The sequence below is a fragment of the Lepisosteus oculatus genome, chromosome 2 (genome assembly GCF_040954835.1).
Source record: "Lepisosteus oculatus isolate fLepOcu1 chromosome 2, fLepOcu1.hap2, whole genome shotgun sequence".
NCBI lineage: Eukaryota > Metazoa > Chordata > Actinopteri > Semionotiformes > Lepisosteidae > Lepisosteus > Lepisosteus oculatus.
The window spans coordinates 11,519,635-11,539,108 of NC_090697.1; the positions used below are offsets into that span (position 1 = coordinate 11,519,635).

At 43.6% G+C, this 19,474-nt stretch overlaps 1 protein-coding gene across 5 annotated transcripts in view; it reads left to right on the forward strand.

The window, feature by feature from the left end:
- arid1b (AT-rich interactive domain 1B) overlaps positions 1 to 19,474 on the forward strand; it is a 237,294-nt gene that overhangs the window by 160,387 nt on the left and 57,433 nt on the right. For 4 of the 5 annotated variants that reach the window (XM_069197114.1, XM_069197118.1, XM_069197121.1 and 1 more), the window contains 2 exons: positions 10,371 to 10,460; positions 14,038 to 14,217. In XM_069197114.1, coding sequence (XP_069053215.1) covers positions 10,371 to 10,460; positions 14,038 to 14,217 — 270 coding nt within the window. The remainder of the gene's footprint in view (positions 1 to 10,370; positions 10,461 to 14,037; positions 14,218 to 19,474) is intronic. The other variant, XM_069197131.1, reaches the window with a different exon arrangement.

Below are 19,474 nucleotides of genomic sequence, written 5' to 3' on the forward strand. Positions count from 1 at the left end.
CTGTTTTGAAATGCTGAGCTGTTTACTTCTTTAATATGACTTCAGCATCACAGCATAAGTAATGGGCCGTAACCACTGCACCATTTCATCCTTTTTCATTCGTGCGCTGTCAGCCTGCAGAGTTTGTGGGATTTCACACTTGTCATTCAGGCCTGCCTGTGGAAGTCACATTACCCTGACAGATGTCTGAAGTGTTAAAAGGTGCACTGAATTCAGCTCTTAGCAGTAACTAGAAAGCGAGCTGTTCAGCCACCTCTCCGTCTCTCTCCAGCAGACTGAAAGCCCCAAACTCCTCATCCTTAAGTGAAATTGTCTTGTGGTGAAAATGACCATCGGAACAGTCGAGATCCATCAGCGACAAAACATACTGCTGTGCTGATATACAGTCTGGAAAAAAAAACGCAAGAAAACGCAAGGCTGGCTTTTTCAGCTGGAGTTTTGAGACCCTGCTGGTTTTCAGTCTCTGTCAAGCAGTCGAACACGCTGTAACAAAATCTGGCTTCCCTGGCACTGGGGCTTTGCTCTAGCCAGAAAGCACTCAGCAAATTGATTTTCCTGTCCTGCTAGGTTTGTGCCAGTCAGAAAAATCACATTTTTCATCCTGTCGCTCTCTAGACCAGCGCTGAAGGCCTGTATTATCTGCTTTAGGGATATTAACAATGTTGTATTCAGTTCTGGCTGCGTGGAATTGGACTTGCTTGGGAATGTGTCTGTAATTCAAAGGGGAGGCAGTTTTACAGCAGGTGAAGAAGCACTTTACTTTCGGTGTGTCATGGTCTTCAATAATCTTACAAGACCTCTGAATGTTTCTAGATATTTATGGAAGAGTTAATTTTTTTTCTTACCCTTGGCATTATTAATAATATAAAGGAGGCAGCTCAAATAGATGCCGCACTGTATTCAAGGCCCTTTCTTTCCTGTGTAAGGTGTTCGTTTTTGGAAAAAGCAGAATGCGCGTGTGGGCTTACCTACCAACAGCCATTACTGTCTTTCTTTTAATTCAGAGGAAAAGATCATCCATATTTAGCGTCTAAGAAGCATCACTTCAGTTTGAGTATTGATTTTCTTCTTGATTTCTGTGCCGTGAACATTGTGCATCTAGTTTGTATTTTGGAGCTGCTGCTCAGAATGGCACCTTGTGTGAGACTGGACCCTTGGCTCTTCTTCGGTAGAGCAGTGCCAGGGTTGGACACCCGAGTCCTGCTCCAGTTTTGTCCAACAGGGGCTTGTGTTCCAAACACATCAAACCTGTGAGAAATCCACTCGCATAAAGACTGTCCTACAGATGTCAAAAATGTGAAAAATACTGTATGTGACCTACTGTATAGGCGGCAATTTCATTATGAAGTCTTGTTTATGTTTTTTGTTTGCACAGTGGCACAGTAGCAAGCCTTGCTGTCCTTAAAGCACTGGGGCCTCGGGTTCAGTCCTGGACCTGGGGTGCTGTCTGTGTGGTGTCTGGATGTTCTCCCCGTGTTCACCTGGGTTTCCTCTGCGTGCTCTGGTGTCCTCCCACAATCCCAAGACATTGACATAGGTTCACTGGCTTCTGGGAAAACTGGCTCTGGTGTGAGTGTGTGCATGTCTGTGTCTGTGTGTGTCCTGCGATGGACTGGTGTCCCATCCATGGTGTATCCCGCCTTGCTCTCATTGCTGGCCAGGATAGGCTCTGCAGCCCTGATCTGGATAAAGCAGTTAGAAAATAGATAGTTGCGGATGTTTTTATGTACATACGATATATACTGTATGCAGTATGATTTACTCTTAGAAAGAAACCATAAACCACCAGTGTTGCAAAGGGTAATGTCCCTCTTACTAAAAGCATGTCTGTTGAAGTGTTTGCTGGTTTTTTTATAACAAATGACATCCTTTTTAACCTTGACAATCTGGACGGTTTACCTTACTCTTGCCTTAGGCAGCAAGAAGCACAACGGGTTGTACACAACACCTCTGTATTCCCTGTGCAATCTGTGTAATCCCAAAGCTCCACTGGGCCGGCGTTTGAAATCCTTCCCCATTCAGTCGGAGGCTGCTGCTCTGGGCCAGCGCAGCTCCTGCCAAGTGCTTTGCTGGAATTTAATTCCTTTTGTCTTCCTCCTCAGCTATAGCTGCTCCAGATCACTAACAAAGCAAAAATGTAAATAGGCTGAACAGATCTTTATTTGCAGACAGCAATTGTCAGCTGTTTTTGTGGTGCAGTGTAAGCAGAGGTAGTGTTTAAATATTAAGCAGAGACTTGAGAGAGCTTAAGGCACAGCACCTGTTTTTTTTTTTGTTTTTTTGGCCCCCAGATCAAAGTTGTGCACTGGTGGAGTCCAGGACACTGACGATAACAGTCCTGCCGTTGTGTTCTTCACCGACAAGTGATACACTGGTTTTGTGACCAATGTTTTGAAAATGACTGCACGCCTCAAAGACAAAACACAGTGCATAACATCAAATAGGAACTGTTTGAGAGAAAGCAAATGATTGTCATTTCCTGCTTACAAATGTGTGTGTGCGATTCTGTATTTTTTGTCAGGGCATGAATATGTCAGTTAGGCCATCCATTCCATATTTGTGATTTAGCACTGTAGTCCGAATGAAAGATAATGTAAAACTGTCTGTCGTTGGGCTCTCTCACGTCCAGCAAGACCTCATTTTGACTCTTAACACCACAATGTAAGGGGAAACGAGTCTAACACGCTGGTGTGCACATACACAGTCTTCGTTTTCGTTAATCAAAGGTGCGCACCTTAATCTGCATCAGATCATACTTGTTCTGCTTAAACATCAAGTGCCTCAAAAACTGGTTAAAAAGCCAGCTATGAACATGTCTGACTCCCACACGGTTAATCACAGCAGTGGGTCTTGGAAGCCTGTGCAAGAAAGCTGTTGCACAACTTGCTGCTGCAGCTGACTGAGTGAGCCATCGTCTTGAGTTCCAGCACTCAGCCCTGAGGAATTACAGGCCCGGTCTGTAGCGTACATTTCAAGCGAAAACCAAACTTGGTTTCCAGGCTTTCGCTGGTGTGAATTACAAGGACTCCTTTTAATTTCCCAAATATGATTTCCCTCTCCGATTGGCGACGTTCAGAGTGTATTGTAGGGTAAGCGTTTTGTTGTTCATTCTCTCTGTGTTCATGGAGGAAAGGGCCTCTCTCCCCTGAGAGTGTCTCGTGACAGCAGCCTCCTCTCTCCCGAGCCAGAGAACTGGTGACATGCTCCCAGTGCTTCTTTTTGCGCTTCACACTGCTTTTGCCATGTTTCCAACACAGGAGTTCTGTAACACAGGGCAGCTTTATTGTATAATAATACTTCAGAAACGTGACCGTCGGGCACTTTATATTCAGGCAGCTCGATTTGCCTTGCTAGTAAACAGCCACTTCCAGTAGCTGGGAAATGCAGGATTTCAAAGCAGCAGTGGTCCATGAGTTGCATTTAACACGGCTTTATTTGTATTTTTTTCCTTTTAAAGATGCAATTTAAGCATTCCTAACAGGGCACTTCAGTAAGCTGTTTATCGGCTCCATTTGAAGTGCTTCCAGGCTCTCTGGGAGCTTAAAGGTCACTGTGCACCGCCGAGTGAAGGGACGTGTGGTACGGACACTGTCTGCCAGCAGGACAGGCTCTTATTGTTTCACCTTAAGTGGCTCTAGCCCCTTACTGGCACATCACATTCATATTTTTAATTGGGCGGCACTGAGGTGCCAGGCTTAGCATGTAAAATGTATATTATGATAATGACGAAATGTGTAATAACACATTCTCCCCACATCGGGCCTGTTTACACTGTGGCATTGCCTTGATAATGAGCCGTCCACTAGCCCCGCGACTCTGTACTGAAACAAATGCTCATATTTATGTAAATGGAACATTTTATCGCGTCGGTAGATCATGGTGTTGTTCATTAAATGCTCACTGTACAAGAAAGCTTTTTCTCTCAGACTGCATGCACAGAACAAAAACATTTAGGCTTCTGCAGATCTTGCTGTCGAGAAGCCAGTGGGAACACAGCAGCAGCTGCTGAGAGATCAGCGGAGGTGATTTTGTCAGCACGGGCAGCAAAACCTTTAATTGGGATCATTAAAGTATCAATCCGGCTCAGCCGAGTCAGGGACACCGCATGAAAAAAAAAGGTCACCGCTTGATCTGCGGGGATCTAGCAGTTAAATGTGTTTGTTGAGAAGCCTGAAGTCTCCATTGGCAATTGATCGATCCCAAAAGAGTATTTGCCCTTGGTTAGAGTCATTGTAGAGGAAAATAGAAACGAAAAGCCTTTTAAAACCTTAGTAGAAATACGTGCAAGCTTTCCTAAACAGTTCCCCATAAGCAATGATATTTTCATGGAAAAACTATTCAGCTCACTTCCTACACCTTGAGCTGTCTGACCGTAACCCGCAGAGGAAGAGGACACAACACAGGGTCCTCTTATTCTTGAGTTGAAAATACTCCAGTCCCAGGCAGTTCCTCTCAGGACTGGAGCTCTGAGTGCAGTTTGTTAGAAGGGTTTCCAGCCCCACTGTTTTCACCCTTTTAGACTTCATTTGCTTGTAAAACTAGGGAGTCCCTTATTCAGTCTGTGTTTTCTCCAGGGTCAATGTTAAGGTTTGGTGTGCAGGTAGTTGTCACGATCAGTTCTTTCGGGGCCCCTATGCAGACGACACGATCCGGATTTGTGAGGAAACACTGGGGAAAAAGTCATGCAGGAGAGGGTAGAGACAGGGGGCGTGTCCAAGGGGTGCAGGTGTCCAGGGGGAGTGAGTCCGTGGTGAACGATCCATATAGGAAATCCAAACGGGCAATCAGAAACAAGGGCTGAAGTCCATGGCCAGGCGATCCATCCGGGGGGATAAGGAACAGGAACCGGGTCGGAACCGGCGGGGGGAATCAGGAACAGAAAGTTAAAATCATAACGGAGCCAGACGCTGCAGGACCCGGGCTCTCATGAAACGCGATTCAATGAGGAACCTCGAGTAACGACTACGCCTGGCTTTTAAGGTGGAACTAAAGAGGGGCTGGAATAAGGAACAGGTGTGGGGAATGAGGCAGAACAAGGAAGGGCTGGAGCGCCCTTAAGAGGAGGAGTAGCGATTGTGACAGTAGTGTCTCTTTCCAGAAAAAGGCAGGGGTCTTGGAATAAGAATGTCTTTCAGTTGATTCCTGCTGTTTTAGTGATCAGTTACTGCAGTCATTCGATTTGTTCAGTATACTTAAAAATTCGTAAAATGTAAAAATGCAGCTTCAACACAGAGTGGGCATTTTTTGGCTTATAGATTTTTCTCAAAAACTGTAGAGAGTGTCAGACTTCTCTTTGAGTAGCCATAAGAAAGTGTTTAAAAGACAGGACACCTCAGTAAGAAAGAAAGTCGTGGGTTTGCTAAAAAGTTTAGTGTATGTACTTGACAGTGTTTTCATTTTTTCATTTTAGTTTTCATTTGTTTTACATTTTTACATTGAACTAGTCTGGTCTGTCATATTATGGTTTTGTCCCCTGTCTTGTACACACAGATTTAGATGTATGTTGAAAACTGTTCACACAGAAAAAGTTCATCACTAGTTTTTATGAGCATTTTCGCTCCATTAATATATATTTCTCGATGGTCAAGACCTGAAAGTAATGCACAGGGCGTTTGCGTTGTTATGTGAAAATTGCTCATTGCTACTGTTGAGGATGAGAAGTGAATTGAATGTGAGCCTTTGAAGAGATACTGCATTGACAGTGCCGCTAATTGCGGTGTTAAATACCTTTGGCCGCTCACAGTAAGATGGTGCCGTCGTGTGAGCTCCCATTCGTCCTTGTCTTTTGGACATAATATATTGCATACACCCTGGACACATAAGAGGTCTATTTACTGTATATTGACTTTGTCTGAGCTTATTTTATTCAATTTCTATTGCATTATTATCTATTATTATGTAACCTTAATTTGGTGATTTTATCCCCCCCGTTGAGCTCGTAGAAAAGACATTTCATTGCCAGCAACTACTGCTGCACGCTGTATTGTTGTGCATTGGATAAATACACTTTGATTGATTGATTGGGATTAAATCTCTTCCCTCTTCTTGCTCTGTAGAGCAGGACCTGAATCTGGAGGCAGTGAGGTGTACGTGCTATTGGCAAAAACATTGTTGAGCTATTTATGAAGATAATTTCCCAAAAGCCATTTGAAAAGGAAAGTAAGATGTGTAACTGAGAGGTAAAATACCAGTGGCTAAAATAAAAGCCACAGAATCATCCTTTTCACCTCAGGCTGTTTAACTGTAGGCTTCCGTTTCTCTTTTTACACCTGATGTGTTTCTGATGTCTAAGTGTAATGCTAAAATTGAATGAATCGATTATTTAACTGTAATGTGAAGACGACGAGTGACAGTAATATCTGATGACGCTAACTGAATCGGGAAAAATCAGGGTGAAAGATATGGATGGCTTCTGAACTGTTGGCCGAACACGCTCAGGTCTCCCTCCCAATCCCCACCCCCCCAAAAAAGAAGGGATTTGTTGTGTTGATTAACGGCACTGAAGCATCTCGCAAAACCCGCTGCTCAGCCGGCTAATCCCTCCTGCTCCATCCATTCGTCTACGACCCCCCGCCAGAGAAACCCAGGCAGTCAGCCTCCTGATGGGCCCTGTCGTTGACTAATGAAGAGCCGAATTAGTTCAGGCGTGAGACAAACCAAGCGCCGACACCAATCCCAGAATGCATTAATCCTCAGCCATCCAGATCTGCATGTGTATTAATGGTATAAACCAGCACAGCTCAAGCCGGCGTGCCCTTCCAAACAGAGTGTGACAGCGCAGTGTGTCCTGGCCCTGTCCTCCAAAGCCTTTTACAAGGGGAAAGTTACAAGGGAAGGGTGAACTTGCCTCAGTCGTGCGGATCTCAAGACCCAATCGGCATTAACTTCCTGCTGGTGCAAAAGTGAAAAGGGCCCCCTGTAGAAACTCTGCTGCTGCTTTTCAGGCACCAGCTGGAGACTAGGAGCTCACAGGACATAGTGGATTCCCTCTCCCCAACTGTACTTTTCATTTAAACTAGTTCTATCTTTCTTTGGTTCTACCTTCTTATATTTTTCGCTACTGTTGTGCAACTCTGGAAATGTTAAACAATCTCCCGCACTCTGTGTTGGCCCAGAAGACAGCTAAACTAAAATATCATTAGAGGACTCGCAATAGCGCTTAGTGTGCTAAACAGATAGGGACAGAGCATACTGTACTGTAGCTAATACACACAAAGCAAAGAACTACCTTGACCATATTATGAAAACAAACATACAGTACCACCAGCAGTCATCGATATTGAATTGACTGTGGCATAGCGGTTACTTCAGCAACTCGGTTATTAAGTTACAGCTGGTGACTTATGTACTGACACCTTCCTTCTAGAAGAGAATTCAAACTAATAGCCGGAGGGCCAGGATCAGCCCAGCAAACCTGTGTGTTTATCACAGTCTGAAACATCAGCCGGGATTCAGTTTGTGCCTCGTCTGAGCCTGAATAGCCCTCACACAAAACAAGCTCCCTTAGTGATGTAACTAACGGTCTTATAAACAAGCACTGCTTGTAGTTCTCTACCTTTGTCCAGTCCCAGCGCCCCTGTTTGACGATGTCACAGGTTTCGTTTGACAGAGGTGTGTCTTTGCGCAAAAACGAGGTTGTGGGGGATTTAATACTGCTAGACCTCTGCAACTGAATGACCTCTGGTCTTACTGGAACTGGACCAACTAAGGGTGATAAATGTCGTGTGGTTCAAGAGAGGTGCAGACATTTATCTTTTTTTGTGGGGCGTAAATGTCTTGTATCACATTATTTTCCCAAGAGCAATAGCAATAGTTATAGAAGTGACATCTTTGGTGTTTTTATATTGCTGAAACCTGACTTTTAACTTAACATGACTTTTCCTGTACTTCTAAAGGAGTTTATAGGTGATCCTGATCACTAGTCCCAGAGCCAGTATAACTCAGATTTCAGACCTACAGTTTATCAGCTGATGTACATATATACGCTTCTATAGATTAACAAAGGTAATTTGTTCCTTAAAAAGTGTTTGTAATGCAAAATTTTGCATAAAGAAAATTAGATTCTCACTTTACATATAAAGGCTTACAACTCATGCCAGATATCTAGAATTCACTCAGCATTACTCTTTGTTACCAGAGAGTACTGAATTGTCAAAGTAAGAACACTATTTCATGTGTATTACACATTACCTTAGTACAGTAGATCAGACAAAATATTTAACAATTGTGTACTTGAACAATAACATAGCACAGCTAAGGTGAAGCACATGTCTTTTGACAGCTTACCCTCCCCTCTATTTGTGTTAAAAATCAATTCCTCCTTGAAACATTGAAACATAAAATACAGTTCTGAAATGTGATTAGGCAGTATCATCAGACTGGTATCTTATGGGCACGCGAGCGTCAGAACTTTTTCTACACTTTTCAGTATGTTGTTTGACGTCTAAGTGAGTGCTAATAACCATTTTAACGGACTGCACCGAAAGACAGTTTTTGTGTGTACTAGTTTACAGCACAAACATTATCTTTAATGAGTCTTGTGCCAACAGTTCCTCAGTGTAATTCTCACATTTTACAAAGCTTGAGTCAGTGCACATGTCATTCACATGCCAATTCACATGCCATTGCGTTAATTAATGCTGTTAACATTAGCTTGAATCTTTGTGATGCTGAGGGACTGAAAGCAAATGAATGACATCGGACGTAAATCTATTTCCGAGTCATTATTTTGAGTTCAACACCTCTATGAAAACACAGTCAATTTTTCTTGAGTTTTAACTCCCAGTAATTACACTCACAGATATGTGTGATTCACATTTCACAGCAGCATCGCCATTCTATAGCTTGATCTTGTCAAATCTTGTCAAGCTAAGCATTACTGGACCTGGTTAGTAATACAGTGGTAGACCTGTAGGTGGCGGTATCCCCTCTTGATCAGAATTTCTGAGCCAATGGCCCAGTATGGTGACCAGGGACACTGTGCTACAGGAGGCGACAGCCTTGGTATGAAACGTTCAGCCGCGAATAAATTCCACTCTGGCTTCAACAAGAGTCTTCAGTTCCGTCTTAATTCAACCGGTGGAGCAGCTCTCTCTATTGATCAGCTGTGTAATAGTGGGGCTTTTGACATGCAGTGTACAGTAAGTGTGATCTTCGAAGTTCTGTATTTGCATATCTGAACAGAAAGACACAAAGTGCCTTTTGATTATGAAAGAGTGAGAGGTGTAACAAAATCTGGTGTAAGTTTTCAAAATTACTTTTACGTGTAGTGGATACGGGTACCTGTGAAGAACTTTGTTACCGTTGATTTGTTACAGGAACGACTTGAATCAGATCGAATTGATTAACTGGAAATCATACTCATGGTTCGACTGTGCTTGTTAGAGAGGTGAGGAACGCTAGTGACTTGGCTCCTTTTTTTAATCATTTATGGTGTTAAAATTGCTAGTTCTTTACTCACATCGTCCTTGGAAGTGATACCAGTTTCGCAGTTTTTTTTTTGTTCGCGGTAGACAGATGTTAATAAAAAGGAACCACATTGACATACTGTCGCAATTACAAATGCTTGTCATCGTAAATGAAGGCCCTGTCTCTCCACATAATGAAATGATCAGCAGTCACAGCAGGCAGAGCTTGGGAGGGGTGTGAAGGAGGCTGTGGCTGAACGGGGGGGGCTGAGATCGGATTGGACTGCGATGGTGTGGCCATGCACTTTTTGCCGCCATTTTGTACTGATTTTTTTTCATTCGCCAGAAGAAGCAGCAGTTGATGAGATGTTTTTGTTTCTGTCTTTTAAGAAAGTATCTGAATAGGAAGCTGTGGCATTTCAATTTGACCTAGAAACCACTGTAGTATGGTTCCCGTAACAGGTGAAACACATCAGTACTGGATTTTCCTTCTTTGAAATCAGTGTTTTGCAGAAGCCTGAGGTGTTTGCTCTCTTCCTACCCAGCATGCCCACAGCCGTGCCTGTTGAGTAACTTTATTATTCCACAGGTGGTGTACACAGCAGCGTGACTGAAATCCCATTCCGAGACACATTTCGGTTTCGACGAGCTGTTACGGCACCTTGATTAAAACCGCTTCTCTCCTCACGCTGTCAGGCTGTCAGTCAACGTCGCACCGCGACGTGCGCCTGTAATCCATTTACTGGAAGCCTCCTGAAGCATCCTTCCACAGAACTCGCTTGGCAACCTTTTGTTCCAGCTCTCTTGTTCAGTGTTGAATTTCCTCACTCCGGCTCCAGCTTCTCCGGTGAGAACTTGGAGCCGGATTTGGGACACCAGCGCGTTGTAATAATGTTAACTCAGCCATCTGAGTCTGTCCGCAGCTGATGGTGGCTCTGAAGGTTTGCTCTCCTCTCTCCACAGGCAGCCAGATGGCTCCTCAGACCCCCGGTAACCTGTCCGACGCTGGCTCTCACTCTACCATGAGCCAGTCTCCCATGTCTCAGGAGAGGGGTAAGTGGATTTCAGCGAGCAGTTCAGCACGTGTCTGTCTCCTGACTGTTGACTTGGGGAGTGTCCCCAGTGCATAAGAGCTCTAATCTTCACTCAGTCCACTGTTTCCACGTGCTTCTGGAAATGGGTGTTGCATAGACTAAGAAATAACAGGGGTAGGGGGTAATATTTTAGTGACTTTATAGCGGCTTAACTTGTCCTTTTTTCATTCCCCATCTGTTTTTACCTTAGGCCAGCTCAAAGTGCCCCTTTTAGCGTGGATTTGTCTGCTCTGTTCTTGAAAGTAAGTAGATTTGAGGTTAGTCAGAGGACGAAGGACTTGGGTGAGACTTCTCCAAAGCTGGTTCTTTTTTGTTTTGTGTGCTTTGGAGCAACTGTATGATTTGGATCACTTTAAAAATGGGGCTGTTTGGGTTAACAGAAAATATACCTGGAGTGCAGTTCACTTAGTTTGTAGCTGTGGAGGTATAGAAACACCGACATCTTGTTAAACTCCATATCAGGAGGATAGCAAATCTGTTGAGTTTCCGTTGAAAGTGCCTAGCCTTTTACACACACTAACCCCTTTCAGTCTTGAACAGAGAAGGCTATGAGGGGATCTGATACAAATATTCCAAAACCTCAGAGATATTGACAAAGTCTACCTCGTGGATTTCTTCCTAATGAACAGTGAATCACGAAACAGAGGGCACAAGTGGACACCACGCCGAAGTGCCTTTCAAACCGAGAGCAGGTGGCACGTCTTTATCCAAAAGCCTTGCGGGTTTATCAAACAAGCTTTCTTCAAGAAATGGCTGGAAGAGAACCTTGAATCCATTAACTATTAACAGGCTAGATTGGCCAGGTGGCCTCCTTTTGTTTGTAAACAGTCTTAAGTTCACATCCGTGTTTCTATTTGGTATTGCGGTATTGTTGCACAGCTCATTAGAGTAGCACTGCATGATTCTGCGCTGTTTCGCCTCCTAAAATGCCATCTGTTGTGTGGGCAGACCATTCAGGTAAAAACAGCTTCTGACCAGACTTCTCAAAGCTGAGTGCAAGTGTGCAGGGGAATCCAATTAGCGTTACTCACGTCCTTAGGGAATGAGTCTTGTGTCTCTGATTCACTTCCACAGCTCTCCTCTCAGTTTTAGCTCGGAGGAGCTTTTTAACATCTATTGTTTTTATAAAGAAATGTTTTAACGCACGGTCGTTCGCCTCTCTTGCCCATTTCCTCTGGCTTGGAGGAGTCTCTCAGGAGCTGTGTCTCACCTGTCGTGGTTAAAGCCACTGGAGATTCCCACAGGGAAGGCGGGATGGCAGAGTAAGAGGGTCGGAAGTGACAAACATTGTTCCTGCAAGATTTAAAAGAGCAACAACGCCCGCGGATTGACTGCACCTCCACCCTGGAAAGCTGTGCTATACTGTGTTGCTTATAATGCAGTGGCAGCCTAGGCCACTGTCCCAAGAGTGGCCTTCAAATGGCTTTTTATGCCATGGAGCAAATCTGGAGTCTCTTCACCTTTTGAACCCTCGTAATATCCTTCCGAGAGCGAACGAGTGGAAGTCACCCCAACAGGTAGCAGGGGTCAAACCACTCAGACCACATGCATGTCCAGAGTCTAGTACTCCAACTGCTGGAAATCCAAGCATGAGCAAATAAACGGACAGATATCACTGGCTGCCAATGCATTATGAAAAGTGACCAATGTCAGAGTAACCTGATACAGCCAATACCAGGTTTTTTTTCTGTTCCACCTGTTTTAATTAGACGGCTGCCACTATTTTATTTTTATTTTTTTTCTGTTGGATATTTGCTTCATGTTATGATTCCCTTTGATTCGAGTAAGCACACAGACCAATAGCAGCCGAGCGATCTAATAGTCGTCGTGTATTCCTACCCTTTGCCCTTTGTCTCTGTGGCGGGTTGTTCTCTTAGCGTAATGAAGAAGGACAGGAACTTCACCGCAACATTTGAGCTGAGCAGAAGAAGAGATCGGTTTTATTTGGATTTCAGCTCATTTTTTCTAGTCAAGAATGAATGTGGTTTTCCGTGATATCAAATCTATCATTTAAAAGGAAATGATGAGAAGTATACGATCAGAAGAGGTTTGCTGATTTTAATAAATTCCGCTCAGTGCTCTTTGTTGTTCAGTTAAGACTACAACCCCCTGCCAGAGAGAGAGAGTGCCTGCATGCATTATTTGCTTTTAGCACAGTCTGCACAACGTTCTTTTTCCACATCCATTTTCCAGGCGGTTTAAACATGTGGAACTGTGCTGTCTTTTAAGACTCCTTTCTCCTAATGGAAGTGAAGTATTTCCATAATGTCCCTTATACCCAGGCCCGAAATCCAAGCACTTTACAGTCACTTTTTATCATCATACAGTATCATCATTCCTTATTCAGTGCAAAATGCAGCACATGGTCAGCAGTCTTTCTGAAAAAAATGCTTGTTAAGCCTGGGTTTCAGGGTTACAGAAGCGCTAAAGAAAAGTAGTTTCAGCATCTCTGGTTGCATGCTTGAGAAGAGATCTATTTAACATAAGCAGTAATATTACAGCACCTCACTCACAATCTGTGGGGCGTAAATAGGCCCTTCGCAATTTATACAGATTGTACACCTCATACGATACAGGGGGATTCGCTGCAGCTTTGAAACATAAAGTATGTTTAGTATAACTAAAGCTTACTGTATATTTTATAAGGCACGTTTAGAAATGTTGATGTTATGAATGAGTGATCAGTAAAAGTGATGTTTCATATTGTGCTTAGCCAGACATTCAACCGGATTTCTTTCTTTAATGTTGAGAGGAACTTCTTAAATATTCCTTGTAAGTAAGTGAATACTTAGAATGACAGTAAATCAGATAATGATTTGTATCCATACATAATGCAGTATACCTCAAGATCCTTTAGAATCTTTAGCCGTGCCTCCATTTTTATTTTTTATGTATTTTTTTGAGGGAGTCAAATCACCGGAAAAAAATAACACATAGAAGCCATCTCCTTAGAGGGGAAAGCCGCCAGGTCACAGTTACTTATGGAAACTGTTATTGTGATCTTTTGCATTTTTATCAACCTGGTCCTAATACATCTATGAAGGTGATGGGGTGGGAAAAAACGATATTTTTCTCTTCATTAAATGTAATTAACCCTCCTACTCTTAACGTGCATTTCACTTCAAAGCACTCCTTGTATGTAATCGTATCCTCTCTGCGCCATTTGTGCCTCAGATTGAACTGCTCTACAGTGACAACTACTGTTCCGGGAAGGACGGTAGAGATTTATATCTGCGAGTAACAGAAGACGCAGAATAAAACAAAGTGTAAAGGGCGAACTTCTGCTGCAGCTCCGGATCTACCTGGGATTAACAGGACAGCGGACAGGGGCACAGACAGTTCCAATCAGGATAGCTGATCTTCTCTCGCGCGTAGGAGCACGCTTGACTTAGCTCCCCCGTTCTGTGCAGAACCCTTGCCTTTCTCTGGGATTGATCCTGTGCGCGCAAAGCCGTGCTCCAGTGACAACGCGCCGTGCCCTTGGCGGAGGCGAAGGGATCTTCTCGTTTTGACTCTGGGCTCGATCTGTGTTGTAGGTTTTATGGGTGGCATGCAGCGCAACCCCCCCGTGCCCCCCTATGGACCACAAGGGTCTGGGCCGCCCATGTCCCCGCACCCTTCTCCCGGAGCACAGATGCATCATGGGTTGGGCTCGTACCAGCAGGGAAGCTCCAGCAACACATACGGACCCCAGAGCGGCCAATACGGACCTCAAGGTGAGACAGTCGCCAAGGGCCGAAACCGCGCATGTCTGCAGGAGGCGTTCTTATTTTTCTTTGTACTGTGCGTGACAGTAGGTGATTGACCCCCAGACGTCACTGTCCTGTAGGGGACTGTCGGGGAGGAGATGGAGATTGGACTGAATCGGCGGTCTCATCTATGAGTCAAAGGCTTGGTCTTCCATTTCCTCGGTTCTCTGTGTTGCTGAAAGGGAAGACTTTTGCTGTTTCTTTCATTCCTGCAGTGCATGTTCAGCCATAAATCCATCGGTCCCCCCCCCCCCCAACACTTGCCAGCAACTACAGTACTGCGTGTGCCTTCCGTGATATTCTAGCAAAAATAAATGAGATCTTATTCCGAATACAAAATCATATTGGGCAGTTTTTCATTTTATGTGTCTGGTGACCGAGGGCTGAGTTAAAAACCTTAAGGTATCAATTAGCATATTACAATGTTCAGCTGTTTACTTAGTGAGTAATTCAGCCCAGTTCGAGTCCGCAGCTAGCCTAACACAATGCAGGAGTTTATCAGTGCTGTACGAAGCCTGACGTTCTCAGTTTCTTTTGGAGAGCAGATGCTGGGTTTCATTAGGGTGTTACTGTAGTTTTCTGCAGCACTGGATACAGTCTGCTCAGGAGCTGCTCTTGAATGTCTCTCATGGTGAGGAGAGCTGTTCAATATCGCGGTGTTACCTGAATCCATGTCTTGCTGCTTCACATCCAACCTTGTCCAGACTCTGTTACAGTGATTCTGGAGCAAAGTGACCACAGCAGCTGCAGGGTACTGAGGTAGATCACTGTGCATTGGGCCTGTAATGAAACAGTCTGTCCCCTAAGTCTTGTCCTCCGTAGAGCTGTCAGACTTATTTTGCTTTAGACAGCAGATTAAAGCCATAGTTTAGACTAGTCTTTGGAATATTCATGAAATGTTTGAACTTTCAATGCTCTTCTCAGTTTTTATTTGATTAAAAAGATATATACAGTATAAGAGTGCTGTTTTCTGTGCTGAATGATAATTTCCTATCTCATTAGAAAGGGTCAGTGCTTTAGCATTGCCCTTAATCGAAGGTGATGCGTGTGACTGCCAGAGAACTTCATTAAATGCTATAAAAAAGTCTTGTGCATGAAGATGTACATCTCATTATTGCAACCCTGGTAGCAGTCTGAATCTTTTCACGGAGAGAGGACTGTCCTAAATCATGCCATGTGTGCAGTGCATCAGCCTATGCCATGAGAGCTAGCAGCTGACTACTTACAGTAACATCCCTTGGTCCACATGCTGTGTTGCTTAAATAAACAGCCATGTCTGCCAAACCACTCACAAGTTCCTATTATCACTATAAACCAGTCTAACCCTCTGTGATGTTCATTCTGTCGCGGTTGCAAGAAAGAAAATGTTTTTTTAAATTGCATAGTTGAGGACGGTTGAGGTTTTATTAAGCTGTTTTCCTTATATATGGTCAGTTAAACAACATATGTGTATTTAATGCTTAGATATTTGTTATGCAGTTGCAAGAAAAAGTCTGTGAATCCTTTGGAATTACCTGGATTTCTGCAGTAATTCCTCATGAAAATGTGGTCTGATCTTCACAATAATAGACAAACACAATCTGCTTAAACTAATAACACAGAAACAGTTGTACTTCTTCTTGTCAGTACTGAGCACGTTGTTTAAACATTCACAGTCTAAGCTGGAAAAAGTCTGTGAACCTCTAGGCTAATGACTTCCCCAAAAGCTAATTGGAGTCAGGCGTTCCAATCAATGAGATGAGATAGGAGGTGTGAGCTGGAGGTGCCCTGCCCTATAAAAAAGACACACAAAGGTTGGTTTCTGACAGCGTCTGCTCTTCTCAAGAAAGAGCTGTTCATGTGAACCATGCCCCGAAACAAAACAAATATCTGAGGACCTTAGATGAAGAACTGTAGAGATGCATAAAGCTGGAAAAGGCTACATTTCTGAAGGCCTGGATGTTCATCAATCCACAGTAAGACAAATTGTGTACAAATGGAGGAAATGCAATACTGCTGCTACTCTCCCTAGGAGTGGACGTCCTGCAAAGATCAGGGCAAGAGCGCAGCGTGCACTGCTGAAGGAGGTGGAAAAGAACCCCAGGGTAACGGCAAAGTACCTGCAGAAATCTCTTGAACTTGCCCAAGCCTCTGTTTGTGTGTCCACTATAAGAACAACACTGAACAAGAATGGTGTTGATGGAAGCACACCACGATGGAAATCGCTGCTCTCCAAAAGAAACATTGCTGCACGTCTCAAGTTTGCAAAAGACCACCTGGATGGTCCACAGTGCTTCTGGGACAATGTTAGGTGGACGGATGAGACCCAAGTTGACGGATGGTCAACTTGGCAGAAACGTGCAACGCTATGTTTGGAGGAAAAAAACTGCACACTAACACCAAAACCTCATCCCAACTGTGAAGCAAGGCAGATGGAGCATCATGGTTTGGGGCTGCTTTGCTGCCTCAGGGCCTGGACAGCGTGCTATCATTGAGGGAACGATGAATTCAGAATTGTATCAAAATGTTTTACAGGAGAATGTCAGGGTAGCGGTCCGTCACCTGAAGCTTAATAGAAGTTGGATGATGCAACAAGACAATGACCCGAAACACAGGAGTAAATCAACAACCCAATGGCTTAAACAGAATAAAATTAGTGTTCTGGAATGGCCAAGTCAGAGTCCAGACCTCAACCCAACTGAGATGCTGTGGCATGACCTGAAGAGAGCTGTTCACGCAAGGAATCCCAGAAATATCAAAGAACTGAAACAGTTTTATAAGGAGGAATGGTCTAAAATTCCTTCTAACCGTTGTGCGAGTCTCATCAGCAGCTACAGGAAACGTTTGGAGGGGGTTATTACTGTTAAAGGAGGTTCTACCAGTTACTAAATAAAAGGGTTCACATACTTTTTTCCAGCTTGGACTGTGAATGTTTAAACGATGTGTTCAATATTGACAAGAAGAAGTACAATTGTTTCTGTGTTATTAGTATAAGCAGATTGTGTTTGTCTGTTATTGTGACTTAGTTGAAGATCAGACCACATTTTTATGAGTAATTAATGCAGAAATCCAGGTAAGTCCAAAGGGTTCACAAACTTTTTCTTGCAACTGTATGCACAGACCTGCACAAGATATTATCCACACAGCTTGTTGCTGTTCAGTGTTAATTTTGCGAGGGTTTTATAACGGTGTCTTCGCTTCCAAGATAAATAGCCAGTTGGGACTGATTTCTTTTTAAAAGATCAGTGCTGATGTGTGAGATCTGTCTGCAACACTCAGAATGCATTTTGATCACTCTTTGTGTCCAAGCTAAAGTGCAGACAACAGCTTCAGAACTCATGATTAAGTGCAAGAAACAAATCACGCTGTACACTTTGTCTGTGTTTTTTTTTTTCCCTTCCTGTCTTTGTGGTTTAATGGATATGTTTTCCAGGAAGGTAAAAATTCGAATGTTTTGTTCTGTTAATGTTACTATAAGATGGCACTGAATAGCAAACCTTAAATGTACCGTAAGTGTCACTTCCAATTCAGGTGCTGCTCAAAGCTGAAGAAACAAGTGAGGAAAGTAGCCGATCGGATGGCGGGCAGGCGGGGGGGGCGTGGAACACCCTCGCTGTCCTGTGTCTTTCACTCAGGGCCAGGGCTTGGACGCGTCTCCGGCTCAGCTGATGCTAGCTGGCTAGGCAGCTGTTCCACTTATTGTGCTTAATGACGGCTCCATCTGTTTTTTGTCTGCACTCATGCCAACAAATTACTAAACTATTAAACCAACATGGAAACTCCGGTGCGCTCCCACGTTCCTGCTCTTTCTCCTGGTGATTTTCCTGGCTCTTTCCGTTTTTGTGCCGTGAGGTGCAGGTGAGGCCTCACACACGCACTCAGCCCTGTGCCGGTCTGATCCGAATTATGAATCCAGTACAGGAAAACAGAACACGGGCGTTTTTTTTTTTTAATTTTCACTTCACTCAGGAATGATTTCCAGAGGACAGCTGAGAAAGTTTTTGTTTCGCGAATTCACCATGCTCAGGGAGATATTAAGGATCTTTGAAATGTTTTTACACCCTTCTCATGATCTGTGCCTTCATTACACTGTTTCTTTGAGTCGTTTTAAAGTTCCTTGGTCTTCATGGTTGAATATTTGCTTTAAACTCACTACATGAGGAACCTTACAGCGATAGGTGTACTTATTTGGGAATCGTGTGAACTAGTATTGTTGCATTGAGTGGCTCATTTAGGTAATTTTGTACAAATTTAGGCGTGCAATAGCGAAGGATTTGAATACATATGCAAACATGATTTTTCATTTTTTCCTCTCATCGCAATTCTTTTTATATCTTTGCTTTGTTGTTTTTTACTTTATTAGTGAAAAGTGGACAGTGTATTTAACAACTAGTAATTGCTACTTCACAGTGTCACAACTCCAAAGTTTAAGGCAACAAAATGTGAGAACCGGGCAAAGGTGTGAATACTTGTGCCAGGCACAGTATGCACTGTGCAGTGGTATGGAGGTGATCGTTCTGCTGCAGTGCTATTGAGATGAATTCTGGTTCTTCAAGCAAGCAAACGAATAATAAAACAAATGGTGGTGTGACTGCAAAGACTGTTATTTAACATTACACTTAAATTTGATGCCTATTACCCTTTATAATTTCTAACCTTTTAAATATCACACTTTACTTCAGTGTGATCCTGCCTGGTTCTTTACCAGCAGCACTGCTTGTAGAGTAGTACTTCTGAGCTTTGTGTAGCAGAGAATGAAAGCTTTTGGAAATAAAATAAGAAGGCTATACAGGTGTTAAGCCACATGCATCTTTGCATGATTACAGATCAGAGTCGGCTTTAATGGTGTCCTACAAAACTGAACTGACAAGTTACAACAGCCTTTGAAAACTTGAAAACCTTATACTTTTTATTGTTAACAAAGCTTTACGTTTTTTCTTGCCAAATATGCTTGTTGGTCCATGCTGAAATTGAACGTTCTGTTCAGCCTGGCAGCGAATTACTGATTGTGAAGGGCAATGAAAGCCTGAACATTTGAGAGCTGTGCTTTGCACGGGAACCGGCATCAATTCTTCAGAAGAGTTTCGCAGGTATAGGGTGATCTTCACTGTTGCGGGCCCAGGGGTGATCTGGGAACAGTTTATCGCCATGGTGACGGACCGACGGACACTGCACAGTCATGCTCATAAAAACACGCTCACCTGGACCCTGAATCCCACGTCATCGTCACATGATTCGTCGCCGG